This window comes from Corythoichthys intestinalis, chromosome 19 (assembly GCF_030265065.1).
Source record: "Corythoichthys intestinalis isolate RoL2023-P3 chromosome 19, ASM3026506v1, whole genome shotgun sequence".
NCBI lineage: Eukaryota > Metazoa > Chordata > Actinopteri > Syngnathiformes > Syngnathidae > Corythoichthys > Corythoichthys intestinalis.
This window is the reverse complement of record NC_080413.1, coordinates 11,719,476-11,735,885: the sequence shown is the minus strand read 5'-3', so window position 1 is coordinate 11,735,885 and position 16,410 is coordinate 11,719,476. Positions and strand designations below refer to the sequence as shown.

At 39.4% G+C, this 16,410-nt stretch overlaps 2 protein-coding genes across 3 annotated transcripts in view; one reads left to right on the top strand and one right to left on the bottom strand.

Annotated features, from left to right (window-relative positions):
• Positions 1-86: 86 nt before the first annotated feature.
• The window catches only part of znf410 (zinc finger protein 410), a 19,555-nt gene continuing 3,231 nt past the window's right edge, over positions 87-16,410 (top strand). Inside the window, exons 1-10 of the mRNA XM_057822580.1 lie at positions 87-196; positions 453-527; positions 606-657; positions 1,958-2,090; positions 4,356-4,544; positions 4,686-4,901; positions 8,383-8,581; positions 11,584-11,765; positions 15,752-15,841; positions 15,965-16,084. Of these exons, the coding sequence (XP_057678563.1) occupies positions 625-657; positions 1,958-2,090; positions 4,356-4,544; positions 4,686-4,901; positions 8,383-8,581; positions 11,584-11,765; positions 15,752-15,841; positions 15,965-16,084 (1,162 nt within the window). The 5' untranslated portion in view covers positions 87-196; positions 453-527; positions 606-624. The remainder of the gene's footprint in view (positions 197-452; positions 528-605; positions 658-1,957; positions 2,091-4,355; positions 4,545-4,685; positions 4,902-8,382; positions 8,582-11,583; positions 11,766-15,751; positions 15,842-15,964; positions 16,085-16,410) is intronic.
• LOC130907460 (ectonucleoside triphosphate diphosphohydrolase 5-like) overlaps positions 9,636-16,410 on the bottom strand; it is a 21,410-nt gene continuing 14,635 nt past the window's right edge. The window contains exon 17 of one of the 2 annotated variants that reach the window (XM_057822582.1): positions 9,636-16,086. The gene's annotated coding sequence lies outside the window, so the exon portion shown is untranslated. The remainder of the gene's footprint in view (positions 16,087-16,410) is intronic. The other variant, XM_057822581.1, reaches the window with a different exon arrangement.

Below are 16,410 nucleotides of genomic sequence, written 5' to 3'. Positions count from 1 at the left end.
AAACTGTGTCGTTTCTGTGTTTGGCCACAAGATGGCTGTGTGTGGATAAGGACGATATTTGGAAGAAAGAAAAAAAACTGCATTTTAGCATTTGGTCCATCCGAGACGCTGTAGAGGTGCCGCTAGCTTAGGCTACCACTTAGCACTACTAGCTTAGCATTCTTCGGACGAAATAAGTCTGTCTCGCGAAACCACGGTAAAACGTGTTTATTTGTTTGTTGTGTCGTTTAGTTTAACTTCCATGCTTCATGGTAAAAGTTTAAGCTTCTGACAGCCAGCAGGTCAGCTAGCTTCTGTTACGAGGCTTTTTAGCTTGCGGCTAACAACTGCAACTACTAAAATGTCATTTCATTCACTTGTGACAATTTGTGGCATTATTGATAATTATTTAGTTGCATGTGTATTCCAAATATTCCAGTTGACATGTTACCTGACTGTTGATGTTTTACCAGCTGGGGTCATGTTTCCCACGTCAAGATGACCACAAACTTATGACTGACACCGAAGCTCCCTTTTAACTTCTCAAGGTTAGTTTATCGTTTTCATGCTCCATATTAGCGGGAAAAAATGTCACTTCTAATGGACCCCGCTGTTTGATTTTGCAGGTGACACCCAGGGGGACTCATGCTTTCCGATGAGCTCGACTCCAAACCAGAGGTAGCACACGACACCTCAACTCATTACATTCCATTGACGGCGATAGACGTCCAAGCCATTTCAAATGGTTTTGGACGTCATTCGCCGGCTCTGGTTAAGTTAATGCATTTAGATTGGAGGCAATAGTGAACATACACTTAAATATAGTTCACTATTTGTTAACTCATTCACTCCCAGCCATTTTCACCAGAGCAACCCCCTTCGCTCCTGGCCGTTTTACTGGATTTTGACGGATTTTGCAAGGCCCACAAAAAATTCTGTTCTATTGCTATATAAACATGGAACCCACCAAAAGAAAGATTAGACTCTCTTCTTTTAACAGGAAAAAAAGTTAGTTCATATCTTTTTCCATTCTTTAGAAATCAGCATTAGAAATTAGCTTAGTTTGAGCAATTTTCCAATTTCCGATGAAAAAAACAGAAAAATTGAGCATTTTGTGAAAGCATACATTTTAAACATAACTTTGACTTGAACACAGCTATTTTTCGCTTATGTGACATCCCAAACATCTGAATGTTTTCGTTCTACAAAATAACAAACAAGACAAATAGAGCTTTTGATCGCAAAGTAACAATTTATTTACACATAACAAAATTATTAAACTGTTGAACTATTTGCGCACATAACAACAGGGATGGCTACCGGTTAAATGAGGTGGCTCCCAGTAATCTGATGAGTCCGGATCACAATCGGTCTCACTTTTTTCATCATCTTCATCGTTGTTTTCAACCTCGGGCTAAGGAGTAACGCAACATAAGCTCCGCAGAACGCGTTGTGGCCGTCATCGTTTGTCTCATCAAGATATATTTTTTTAATCCTTCTTTGACGATGGTTTCGTTTTCTTTTCAAAACACTTCAAAACACTCTTCCAGTGTCGTTTGCCTTTTTTTCCCCGATCGTTTTCCACATTTTTCTCAAATTCTCACGCGTCTTCGCAAGATCTCTCCCCACTTCCGTTTCCTGACTATTTTTCTTCACTTCCTTTCTTGGCCCGGGATGAGTTCTTACCAAATGCACTACTGACCTCCAGTGGCCAGTTTTATTGCTTTCAAATTGGTTTTGAGCTTTGTGCATTATATTTTAGATAGATCGGAACCTATAGATGCCTCATGTAAAAAAAAAAAAAAAAAAAAAAAAACGCAAAAGCTGTATAAATACGTTTTTGGGACACTGAAGCAATTAAAAATAAAACTTATTTATACATTTTTGGGAGCAAATGAGTTAATACTGATTCTTGATGATCAAGCTGATAGGAAAGTAGTAATTGATGTACGATAGTTATTTTGTTTCCTCTCGGTAGCTGCTGGTGCAGTTTGTTCAGAACGCATCCATCCCGCTGGTGCAGGGTTTGGAGGAGACCGAGACCAAACACCCATGCCTGCCACTGCTGACACCGGTTGGCAGCTCACTGTGTGGACACCTGCAGCTCACAGGTCAAATTGTGCTACATTTTTTTTTTTTTAAACAATTATTTTGAAATATTACAGTATCTAAAAAAATAGATTATTGCAGATTCAGTTTTCTGTTAGTAATTTGTCCACAAACAATAATACAGTATTTAGAATATTGTAAAAGTATAGTTAATTTTTTTTTTTTTTTGCTTCAACAAAAATACATTTTAAAAATACAAAAATATTTTAATCTACAGAAATAAATTTTGTTTAAATTTTTTGCTAAACAAGAACTTTTATATTCAAGAACCACATATGTAAAATTAACAAGCTTTTAAGTGAAATAAAATATTAACACAAAAGTGTTTTCTCCCCAAAACTACACAGTGTTTTTATTATTATTCTTTTTTTTTTTTCAGGGCGAAAAAAAGGAAACCTAGCACAAAACAATGTACATTTAATCTAAAATTAAACAAAAACACATTTTTTATTATCATTTTTGGCTAAAATTAAACATGTACAGTAATTTTCGGACTATAAGCTGCTACTTTTTCCCTTATTTTGCATCCTGCGCCTTATAGTCCAAGGCGGCTTATTTGTTGATTTATTTGGGTTAATAGGGAGTGCTTAATCTGTCAATCATAAGGTGCCGGAACGCAAAATACATATGACAGTGCAGGGATGATTAGACTGGCACAGGCCCCGGAACATACGCAGAAAATGGTGCTGAAAACAACACGCAAATGCCCACTTGCCCCCCAACCCCGTTTTCTCTAGCCCCAAAGTTCCCACCGCCTTACAAATTGTGAAGCCCAAACCCGAATTTCCCATAAGGATACTGGCCTGTTGCTCCGGCTGTTGGTGGTCCACCTGGCTGACTGCTGGCGCTGTAGCTGGACCCAATCCGGGTGGCGCTGAACCTGACCAGCTGCTGCCACGGTAGCAGCCTCCTGCCCCGGTTTGGCTGGCAGTCCGTGAACCTGGCTAGCTGCTGCGTTGCTAGCCTTCTGCTGCACCCGGTCCAGCCTGTTAGCATGATCACTGCAGCTGCCTTCATCGCCGGTTGTTGCTTTTCTGACTCGTTTTGAACCATCTTCCTTCTTTTTGAAAAAAGATGGTAAATGCAGCTGTCTTTTTGGCATGTTGAAATACCGTTTGATCCTGGCTGTTTGCTCCCCAGATGCCGCAAATTACCTATTTTGGTCAGGGGCGTGATTTGTTTCTTTCAAACAACGTCTCTTTCAAATGACGTTACATTTTTATAAACAACAAGCAATTCTGGGGATTTGTTCTGTAAATGAATTTAAGCATATTATTATTTTATTTTATACATTTTTTAAAAACGTTTGTATATTATTATTATTTTCTATACACGAGAGGTGCCGGATCTGCCCAAATAAGTCCTGGAACACGGGGAGGCTAAAACCGAGGTGCCGGATCTTGTTCCGGCAGGATCGGGCACAAATTAACTCCTGTTAATAGGTGACACTTTATTTGAAAGGGCGCCATAAGACTGTCATAAGACAGTCATAATTATGACATGACACTATCATGGGCATTACTGAATGCTTATGGAAGATGTCATTCAGTGTGTGCTACGAACTCCATTTATGTCTAGCTCAGATCTTTTACATCCATTCAAAAGTGAGAAAATTTGCCGGATTACACTAAATGGCATGTTATAAGCATTCATTAATGACCCCCCCCGTGAAAAGTGTTACCAAATACCATAACTAGTAATTCATGAAACAACTAGAACAGTAACTTGGCACAGAACATAAATTTTGATTGTTATTTACATCTGTAGCGCTGCAATGCATGCCAGCAGGCATGTTCGATAACAACACTTTTCACAGCAGGAGGTTGACTGTCTCCCCCAATGGAGCAGTGATGGCCAAATGAAGCTTCTTGAAGCAATGAAGCTTTGTTGCCAATTGATACAAAGCTTCATTGTGGTTCATCTGGTCTTATGGCAGTCTTATGATGCCGCTGTCGAATAAAGTGCTACTGGTTAATATCTTTTGGTGTAAATATTCCATAATACAGTAAGGACAGCTCCGGCTTATAGTCCAGTGGGGCTTATCTATAACAAATGCCGTTTTCGTGTCAAATTTGGTGGGTGGCGGCTTATAGTCAGGTGCGCCTTATAGTCTGAAAATTACAGTATAGTTGTACATCCAAGATAACCCAAAAATTTATGTGGAAAAAGTTCAGCCTCCGAACCCATGAGATCAAAAATTGAAATTGAATTCAGTTTTATCCTAATATATATATATATATATATATTTTTTTTTTTTTTCCCCTCAGATGGCACGCTGAGCCCCCCACCGGAAAGTTCGTCATTGTCGGAGCTGCAAGGTGTATCGGAACGAAGCCCACTTGTGGTTCAGCAGATGCACGTCGCGCACCCACGGGCTTCACCCAGCCCGCCACCCATCCTCCATGACCTGCAGCAGTCGGATGGCACCTCCTACGTCCTGCTCAACCTGGCAAAGGGTAGCGGTGACATTGCACATCTCATCACGCTACGCCGTCTAGTGACCTACTTTGAGTCCTCAAAACATAATAACGTGTTTTCGATGTCACTTTCAAAGCATTTTTTTGGAGTTTATAATACGTTATATGTTACAATCGCAGGCATCACGGCCTCATCCGAGTCCCTCATATTCGCCGCGGACGGAACAGCCGACGACGAAGACGTGTCGTCGGTGGACTACGGCCTGGAAGGCAGCGCCCCCTGGTACCTGCGGGTCCAGGAATTAGCCCACGACAGCCTGATCGCAGCCACGCGTGCGCAATTGGCACGCGACGCCAAGGCCAGTCAGGACGCCAGAGCGGCCACCGCCGCCAACGGTGAGGCTTTTTGTCGAATTTCATTTCCGTCTCCAATCTGCAAGACTGCCCGTGACGTAACGCTGAGTTAAAAATGGGTCGGGAAAAGCTGACTCAAAGGCGCACAATTTAGTTGAAAGACGGAGCCGAGCGGAACGAGGTCAGAGCCGAGATGAAGCGGGAAGCCTAATCAGCGACGACGCAAACACTTTTCGACGCCTCTCATCGCCAGTCGGGAGATCAGAACCAATTTGTAGGCACGTCCGCGCGGTCGGCACGTCTTCATCTGGAGTAATAAACGCGCGCGTGTCCTGCGGCGTGTTGTTGAGATCAGGACCTGGATGATAAATATTTACAGGGGACACTGGAGGTCCTGCGGATCATCTTTGAACTCTCCGTGAGGTTAGGAAAGTGCTTCTGGCGAAACAAAGTTTACAATAACACTCCGCAAACATTCGGGAAACTGCTTTCATGGACCACTACCACGTGTATCTTTAAATGCCATAGGAATTAAGTTTTATTTTTATTAAATCCAAAAGGTTAACCATCGAGTAGGGCTTAACGATTTTAGAAAGAAATCTAATTAGGAGTTTTCTTGCTTATTCAGAGATTGATTCAAATAAAGCTTCAGTGCAAAATTCACCATGTCATATTTACAAACACGACGTAAAGAAGTCATGCCATCAAAACATTATAAGCTAATATAGTGGTACCTCGACATACGATCATTTCAACATCTGTGACTCGCCATTTGTTTCCACATCCGACGACATGCTCGAAATACGACGATTTATGACAGCGCCGTAGTGTCCTTGTTTTTCCGCAAGACAAATGCATGGCAGATTTTCTTGTGAGAGAAATCAACATGGGTTCCAAGAATGTTAGTGCAGGTGGTGAAAAAAGGGGAAAAAATGTGGCTTACCATTGAAATGAAGATGGAAATGATAGAAAAATACGAGCTTGGTGGGCTTGACAATCTGGCCATAGAATGTCTACAATTTCGACGGTTCTCCGACGACCTCCGTTCGCCAGTCTTTATAAGTTAAGGTGACTATTATTATTGTAACATCACCAAAAACGCCACCTTTGTCAGGTTTTTAATCATTTATTTCAGAACTTGTGCAACATGACATGCCTACTGTCTGCTGCAGCTGAACAAAATGAAAAGTCCCTCTCTCATTCTGTCAAGTAAGTCACGCGGTGTGTTCAGGTACACAACGCAAAACACATCCGCCACATTAGAATCCAATTTGTTACATTATTATAGGTATTATTATTACTGTTATTATATTATTATTCTGATTTTTAGACCGAGTGCAATCACAGACAAAGAGCTTTTTTCGTTGAAAATACTTGTGAATAAATGCTTCAATTAGGGCTGTCAAACGATTAAAATTTTTAATCGAGTTAATTACAGCTTAAAAATTAATTAATCGTAATTAATCGCAATTAATCGCAATTCAAACCATCTATAAAATATGCCATATTTTTCTGTGAATTATATATATATTCTGTAAAATTGTTGGAATGGAAAGATAAGACACAAGATGGATATATACATACAACATATGGTACATAAGGACTGTAGTGGGCATTTCACTCTACTGTCATTTAAATCTGTCTATGCTGTCCTCACTCCGAAGCGTCTACTTTTTCCAAAGCTAGACAGCTAGTGAACGACGCCTTAATAATCAGACTTCTTCCTTTTTCATCTGATTTATTAATAAAATGGCCTCAAACCATTGTCCTCTTTAGACCGTTTACGTAAAACTACAAAAAAAAAAGTAAACAAGCATTGCATTAGCAACAACGTTAGCTTAGCACGCTATACAGGTTGACTAAACATAAACAAAAAGCGTCTCATACAAAAAATATAACATTTCGCTTATTAACATAATATGTACATTCTTTACAACAACCATACTTACGGACAAATCTTTTCCAAGGATCATATAAGCACAACAGAGACGTCGTGCAGCCCATATTGAACTGGCAAGAAAAAAATAAACCATGTCGCAAAGCGACCACAAGAGTTCGCTGTTAGACTGCACAAAACGCCTTGCTGTAAAACTTACCAAAAGGCAGAATACTGTCTGAGAGGGACACGTGCGTTAATTGCGTCAAATATTTTAACGTGATTAATTTTAAAAAATTAAACACCGCGCGTTAACGCGTTAATTTTGACAGCCCTAGCTTCAATCCCCGAATTCTGATTTGTAGACAGAGTGGAATCACAGACGAAGAGCTTTTTTCGTTGAAAATACTTGTGAATAAATGCTTCAATCCCCGAATTCTTTTTATACTTAAAACAGTCTTGATTCTTGGTTCAAAGCAAAAAAAAAAAAACAAAAACGTGCTGTTAGCCTTTATTTTACGTAAATATGTCGAAGCACAATGCTAGTCTGTTAGTGAATGTAGCTAGCGGCCGCCTGATGTAAACAGGAGCTTTTCCAGTGAAAATTCTTGTGATTAAATGCTTAAATCCCCTAATTCTTCATAGATATGGGCGTAAAACAGTCTCGATTATTGGTTAAAAGCAAAAAACCGTGCAGTTAGCATTTATTTTACGTAAATATTGTGAACTATGATGCCAATGCAGTAGTGGCTATTTTCTCCTGTTGATTTTTTTCACGTTTTAAAATGCACGCATGGTACGAAAAATATCATAATTACCTTGAATCCTCGAACAAATCACTCCTGAGACCATCCTTACTGTTTGTATGCAGTACAGCTTTTGTACTTTTTCAACAGATATCCGGCGTTAGATCGCTGCGTGTGTTTGTAAATAGCTCCTCTTGATGTGGGCGGCCCCCTACTTGAATGCGAGGCGCAGTGCATGAATGATCTGAGCCGTCAATACATTATGAAGTCTATGGGTACCTGTAAATAGAGGTGGGAACCTTTGGGTGCCACACGATACTGGATAAAAGGCTTACGATAACGATGATCAAACAATTTGGGAATACAACAATTCTCGATACATGGGTCAGCAAATCATTCGAGGATATTCTACCATACAGCTGATAAACAGGAAAAACAAGCTGTTTTCATCCGTCTGCTGTGAATTGGAATGAGTTTGTAACTTTTAGACATCCAATCAGTTTGAAGCGGGAGGGATGGCAGCGGATGAACGAATGTTCCTCACAGTTCAAACGGATTGGGCATCTATGGCAGTCAGTGGCAGCCAATCCCAGTTCATTTTGGAGCATTTCACATCATTTCCTGTTGATTTTAGGGTACTGAAAAGGAAGTGACTTAAAAATTTCCCAAAATGAATAGGAAGCGACTCAAAATCAAAAGGAAGTAACGTGTAAATGCCCTAAAATGAACTGGAAGTGACCTGTAAATGCCAACTAAAGACTTTTCTGGTGAATGCTCTGGTTTCAGTGCCATTGACGGTATCTTAAGCTGCCAACCATCCCAGTCGAAATGGATTAGAGGTCTCTCGCTATAACCGGCATGAAAGCATGATGGTAACGTGATAGGTTTGTCTGTTGCCTAGGCGACCACACGCACGTTTCACCGTCAGAAGCCGCCGAGCGACAGGCGACGGCACCGGTACCTGTAACGCTGCCGTCGCCTCCGCCGCCTCGGACCGGGCGCCCCCTCGCCACCAGGCAGATCCTCCGCTGTTCTTTCGATGGCTGCTGCAGAACCTTCACGTGGCCAGCTCACCTCAAGTATCACCTCAAAACGCACAGGTTACAAAGCTTCCATTTTAAAGTTTTTTTTATTAACTTTTGATCGTTTGGAAGAAAAACTTTCTTAAGAGTTAACTATTACACTCATAAGGAAGAGTGGGTTTGTGTTGTAATTTATAAGCCTGGCGGGCCATCTGGTTTTTTTTTGCACCATAAAGTAAAAAGAGAATACACATTTTAAAAGCGTTTTGTTATACGTTTGAAAGCGCAATAGTGACATTTTATGGTCTGTATGTGAATGTCCCAGCTCTGCCATTGCACCAAAATTGCATTGCATCGTTTTTTGTGTAAAACTGTATTTACAGTAATTTTCGCACTATAAGGCACACCTGACTATAAGCCGCCACCCTACAAATTTGACACGAAAACAGCATTTGTTCATAGATAAGCCGCACTGGACTATAGGCAGCAGCTGTCCTCAACTGTATTATGAGATATTTACACCAAAAGATATTAACCGGTAACACTTTATTTGACACTGTCATAAGACCAAATGAACCACTATGAAGCTTTGAACCAAAGCAAAGCTTCATTGGTTCAAGCTTCAATTTGGCCATCACTGTTCTATTGGGGGAGACAGTTAACCACTGCTGCCACCTGCTGTCAACACAGTTGTCGTCCAACATGCCTACTAGCATGTATTGCAGCACTACAGGTGTGAATAACATCAAAATTCATGTTCTGTGCTAATTATTTCTTCAGTTACTGTTCTAGTTGTTTCATTCATTGCTAGTTATGGAATTTGGTAACACTGTATTTGACATTGATGCCATAAGACTGTCACAAGACCATCATAATTATGACATGACACTGCCATGAGCATTAATCAATGCTTATGATAGATGTCATTTTGTGTCATCTGGCAAATTATCTCCTTTTTGAATGGATGTAAAAGATCCAAGCTGGACATAAATGGAGCTAGTGACATAATTTGCCGCATGACACTTAATGACATCTGTGATAAGCATTCAGTAATGCCCATGATAATGTCATGTCATAATTATGACGGTCTTATGGCAGTCTTATGATGCCTGTCAAATAAAGTGTTACCTATTAACCCAAATAGATAAACAAACAAGCCGCACTGGATTATAAACTGCTGGATTCAAAATAAGGGGGGAAAAGTAGTGGTTTATAGTAAAAAAATTACGGTACATATTTGTAAGACGCTACGTTTAAGTACAGTTAATGAATGGCTAATAATAACACATAAGTCATATTTTTTTTAGGTAAGCCTTAATTATTAAAACAGAGGGTTAGAAGCTAAAATCTGAGATTTTATTTTGTATGTACAATTTTATAGTAATAGTAGTATGTTGAGAACCATCTCGTTTTTAAGGCTGCAGCTATCGATTATTTTAGTAGTCGATTAATCAATGAACTACCTAGTTCAAATAATCGAGTAATCGGATAAGGAACATGAAAATTGAAATACCTGAGCTGTGCCTCAAACGGAATAAAAAATAAATGAGGATCTATGTACAACAAAAGACCAATTGGCTAACCTGCATAGCAAAAGTCCGCTAGCTTAAATGCTATAAAATGCTACGCTTTAAAAATTTTTTTTTTTTTTTTTAAACAATGCTCTTAACAAATCGTTCAGGCGCATATTCCCCCATAAAACTGCTAGATATACTTATAAACTAAATTCCGAATGCATTAAAAAAAACAGCTCAAACAACAACTTGGCTTATGTTGGTCTTAACAGGGAGCAGGTGGATTCAGCCATGTGAAATGAAGCAGACGAGAGGGCAGTGTATCCAGCCAAATCAATAAAACTAAATGCAAACACTTTCAAAATAAACCATTACAACCCCACTTTAATTAAAAGAATACTCGAAGCAGCAAAATTTAATGAGGTTTTTTTTTTCTAATCGAATACTCGAGTTAAATCGATTCAAATCGTTTTTATGTACCGGTATAATTCAATCGAATTAAGAAAAAATAGAAATACATGACTTTAAAAATGTGCATATGAATATGTACATTAATTTCCTAATATTGAGAAATATTGTTTACAGTTCTAAATTACATAAACATAATTACCATTACTACTAATTAGTTAAAAAGTATTTTTACCTTTAAAAAGAGTTTCGCAATAATTTCATTATATAGCTAATTCTTGACAATATAAAAAAAAAAAAAGTATGATAATCATAACTTACCCCTTTCATGTACGAATTATTGGCTCCCATTTGACATCCAATTTGTAGAAATAGTGTTGCCCGCATGTATTTTACGATTGGCTATAATTTTAAATAAAATGATAAAATTAAAGGATCAAATTGAACAGTAAGTAATAAATAAAAGCAATTAAAGAATAATTAAAAAAAAAAAAAAAAAAAAAGCCAAGAGTACTAAAAATATAAACCATTCTAAACTTTTTTTTTCCAATTAGAACTTCAAAAAAATAATCATTAAAAAAAAGAGATCAACAAATTTGGGCTGTGTGTATTTTACTCTGGGGATTTTTTTTATTTTTTATAAATCTCTTGCGACTTCAAAGAGCTTACCTTGTTGGCTGCCATTGACGGCAATAGACGTCTAATCCATTTAACAGGTTAAATGACTGGCAGTGAATGAGTTAAGCTAATGATAACTTTAAAATTAGTCCACTGAAGTAACCGCTGTTCCTAAAAGGGTTAAACTCCTCTACGGGAAGCCAAAACGTACAAAACGGAATAACAAAATTAAAAATAAATGAAATTTCCACCTAATTATACGAGTCCCCTTTCGCCTCCCCGTGTTGCGTTTTAACAGCTTGGAACGAGAAATGAAACGGTGATGATGGTTCCGATTTTGCGCCCCGAGCGTCGTAATAAACAAACAATAAACAAAGCCATGTTTTGTAAATTGTCCAATATGTGTTTAGCGCCCCCCGCGTGCCAATAAAAGGCCTCCTGCCAACACTAATAGAACAATTTAGCTCCATATTGATCCTTAGCTTTATATGACACATGCTGTCGAGCTCAAAACGGATTCTCGTTTGTTTGTCACGTCAGGAACGACCGCATGTTCCGCTGCGTGGCGGAAGGCTGCGGTAAGAGCTTCTACGTCCTCCAGCGTCTCCAGGTTCACATGAGGACGCACAGCGGCGACAAACCTTTCGTATGCAAGGAGAACAATTGCGGAAAGAAGTTCACCACGGCCGGAAACCTCAAGAACCACAGACGCGTTCACACCGGTGAGCAACAAACTAGCACAAGGAAGGGTCAGACGATGTGACCGGTCGGGTGCTGCGACCGCTCATATTTTATTCAACGTGACCTTCAGGTTATTTAATGGCACGTTCCGGTCCGCTTCCTCCTGCCCGCGCCTGATTAACAGCAGCCGTTGTGCGCGGTTATGACACCTTTTAGTGGACTGGTAACTAGGCCTGGAAAATATGGCCTTTATAAGGAGATTATTTTGTTCACGGCGATATTCAATTTCACACACAAGCAATTTTTCCTATAATGAAATGTCCGTTGCATCTAAAAGTGGGATTATAAATGGTAACCATTAGAGGTGGAAAGATGAGCAGGAATACTGCTGACCCCAAATGCAGTCACAGGGGACTCAAGTCGCAAATTTGATGACTCGCAACTCGACTCGGCCTTGAAGAAAAAAACACGCAGGCTCGGACTTGACTCGCTTTAGCTGGGAGGGTCCGAGACTCGACTCAAGACACAATGACTCATGTTCATGCAAGGCCTTGACAAAAAAGTGAATAAATGGATGGTATCTAATTTGAAATTTAAATGTTTTTAATCAATTGCTGTTCGTTAGCACAAGGACTTTGCCTCACCTAAAATGTGGCACAAATTCATTAAAAAAAAAAAATGTATTGAAGACCAGCAATTTTTGTTGCAAATTCTTCTAAATGTTCATTGTGTGTCAAACACAGAATTTCATTCTTGCAATGTAGCCTTTCCTGTAGGGATATATTGGTTGCCAATTTTTGCGTCCAAGTCACCTGATTTTGAGAATCTGCTGATACCGAGTCGCGATCCGATTACCGAAAAAGTTTTTTTTTTTTTTTTTAAAGAAAAGTTCCAAACATGTTACAGTACTCTATTTTTTACAGTACTTCCTCTTCCGCTTTTTTCCGTGAGTGTTATGGAGTATAAAACGTATATAAAGGTAGTCCCTGGGTTACGAAAACGTTACGTTCTTACGCTGGTGACGTAACCCGAATTTCCACGTTAAGTCCAAATTAACCCTGTAAGTACCCCTAAATACCACCTAAATCTCAAGAACTATCCAAAAACATGTACTGTACCGTAATTTTCGGACTAGAAGTCTCTACTTTTTTCCTTCATTTTGAATCCTGCGGCTTATAGTCCAATGTGGCTTATTTGTTGATTTATTTGGGTTAATAGGTCACACTTTATTTGACAGCAGCTTTATAGGACTGTCATAAGACCATCATAATTATGACATGACACTATCATGGGCATTACTGAATGCTTAAGACAGATGTCATTAAGCGTCATCCGGCAAATTATGTCACTAATCCCATTTATGTACAGCTTGGATGTTTTATATCCATTCAAAAGTGAGATAATTTCCCGGATAACACTAAATGACATATGTTATAAGCATTCATTAATACTCATGACAGTGACATGTCATAATAATGATTATCTAATGAATAATCTTATGGCGCCACTGTCAAATAGTGTTACCAAATACCATAACTAGCAATTAATGAAACAACTAGAACAGTAACTGAAGAAATAAATAGCACAGAACATGAATTTTGATTTATTATTTACATCTGTAGCGCTGCAATACATGCTAGGAGGCATGTTGGACGACAACAGTGTTGACAGCAGAGGTTGTCTCCCCCAAGAGAACAGTGATGCCCAAATTGAAGCTTCTTGAAGCAATGAAGCTTTGCTTTGGTTCAAAGCTTCATGGTGGACTGTCAAATAAAGTGTTACCAAATACTATAACTAGCAATTAATGAAACTGGAACAGTAACTGAAGAAATAATTAGCACAGAACATGAATTTTGATTATTTACATCTGTAGCGCTGCAATGCATGCTAGGAGGCATGTTGGACGACAACAGTGTAAGTGGCAGCAGAGGTTGACCGTCTCCCCCAAGGGAGCATTGATGGCCAAATTAAGCTTCTTGAAGCAATGAACTATCATGGTGGTTCAATTGGTTTAATGACAGTTCTATGATGCCGCTGTCAGATAAAGTGTTACCAGTAAATATCTTAGGTTTAAATATCCCATAACACAGTGAGGACAGCTGCGGCTTATAGCCTAATGCGGCTTATCTATGAACAAATGCAGTTTTTGTGCCAAATTTAGTGGGTGGCAGCTTATAGTCAGGTGCGCCTTATAGTGCGAAAATTACGGTAGTACACGTCATTGAAGTCCTCGCCAAGACGTTGGGACCTAAATCGTAGCTAGACAGCGAGCTAAGCTGTAATCTTTCCCTTCTCTCGCTCACTCGGCTGCACGACTTCTTTGTGTCTGAAATGCGCGAATACGTTCTTCTTGTGTACACACGCTCCTACTCACGTGTGAAAGCACTACCTGGGCTACACTTCCTGCGCAGAATTAAAAGCATGCGTCACAATACAAAAGTCAACACTTTAATCAAATGTACATTTCACCCAAAGGGCAGAACAGTCATATTAATCAAGTAGGGCTGTCAAACGATTGACATTTTTAATCAAGGTAATCACAGCTTAAAAATTAATTAATCGCAATTCAAACCATCTCTATGCCATATTTTTCTGTAAATTATTGTTGGAAAGATAAGACTGATATATACATTCAACATACTGTACATAAGAACTGTATTTATTATAATAATAAATCCACAAGATGGCATTAACATTCTTTCTGTGAAAGGGATCCACGGATAGAAATACTTGTACTTCTTAAAAGATTAATGTGAGTTTGTGTATTTGTTGAGCTAAACGAAATGTTTGAATAGAGTTTGACCAAAGTCTGAGTATTATTTTGCATAGCTGTTTTGATTGAGAATGCCAGTTCTCTTCGCAATGAGCGCTTTTCTTTTTGTGAACATTATTTTTTTGAGAGATAGGAATATTATTTTTGTTGTGCTTTCAGTATATGATACTGTAGCGACTTAACTGTTCTACCCAAATGCATGATTGGAAGTTGGGCAACCATGACTGTCAGTGGTGGATGCAAATGGTATCTTTTCTGCATTGTGTTCAATACACGGTGTTAAGAAAAAAGATCATCTCCTGTCTTTCTTCCCCACGTTGCTCACCACAATAGATATAATTGTTGTGGAAGAGATGCCAAAGCTTTTGCCAATAAATAGCGCGGCCCCAATGAATGCCTGTGTCCACTCCACACGGTTGTCTCTGCCTCTAGGCTCTCAATATACATAAAACGGCACCATTTTAATTTGGTTGCGGCAATGCGTGAGTGGGTCGTTCCGCGAATGCGTTAATTGCGTTATTTTAACGTGATTAATTGAAAAAATGAATTACCGCCCTTTAATACGATAAAGTGTAAAGCCCTATAATAAAGTAAAAAATAGGATATCGTGAGGTACAATAAGGTATTGTTTACTCGACCAAAAAAAAAAGACTGGAGACAAAATGGTGGCCGAGACTCTGGCGTCACTCACGGAGTCAAAATCCCGTAAGCCGCATTTGTTTGTTACATTTTAGCCCTTTCAGAATTTTTTTTTTTAAATTAGAAACCCAATTCCGATCCTCTGAAAAATGGCGCGATTGGCCCCATTTCCGATCCCCTGATGGGATCGCGGACATTCCTACTTTCCTAAATACCTTGGTCTTAATGATGAAACGTAATGTTGACATTGATAAATAAACACCTTTATTGCTGGTTTATTCTCTGCAGACTATACTGCAGTTTTGTCTTTTACATTGACAGTAAAGTTTCCCTCAAAGACAAATCTGAGTGCTTTGTGGGTGGGCTGGGGAACAATGAAGGCCTTGACTAACCTGTGACTCAACTTGACGCGACTCCTCTTTACAACCTTTTGACTTAGCTCGACTTGCCCACAACAGGTAAGACTTGAGACTGGGATCATAGTGATTTGTGTAACTGTCTTCCAAAATGTGAACTACTTCATGAACTTTATTTCTATTTATTTTCTTCGCCCCACATGCTTTAAGATTAACATATGTGTGGGTTTGTGTCCATGCGTGTGTTCATGTGGTTTAGGAGAGAAGCCTTTCGTGTGTGAAGCAGATGGTTGTGGGCGCTCCTTTGCCGAGTATTCCAGTCTGAGAAAACACATGCTCGTACATTCTGGTCAGTGAATGAGTGGCGCCAACGCATTTCTGCGCTTTTTATTTAGATCTTGACAAACATCCTATCTTTATATTTGTAAGAAACTTTTTTTGGCCTGTATTGTGTGGTGTGTACGCGATCTAGGAGAGAAGCCTCACCACTGCGGGATCTGCGGGAAGACCTTCTCTCAATCCGGAAGCAGGAACGTCCATATAAAGAGACGCCACGGGGAAGAAGGTCTTGTGGCAGAAAGCAGGGAAACAGGTCTGAGCACACAAAAAAACACTAATTTTGCTAGACAACTTATTCAGTCATTGACGGCGATAGACGTCTAATCCATTTGAACTGGGAGGGCTGACCCCGATCATTCGCTGTCAGCCTCCCAGTTCAAACCGATTGGACCTCTATTACCGTCAACGGCAGAAAATGACTACGGGAAAAAAAATGTTGGGTTTGTCTCTTCTGTGATGAGCTGTAATCAACTTTAAAAAGGGTGACATTCTTTTTCACGCGTCAGATCAAAATGAGCTCGTCTTCTGGCACGCTAATTTATTTATCAGCACAAAAGCGTCACGGGGGGATTGCGAGGC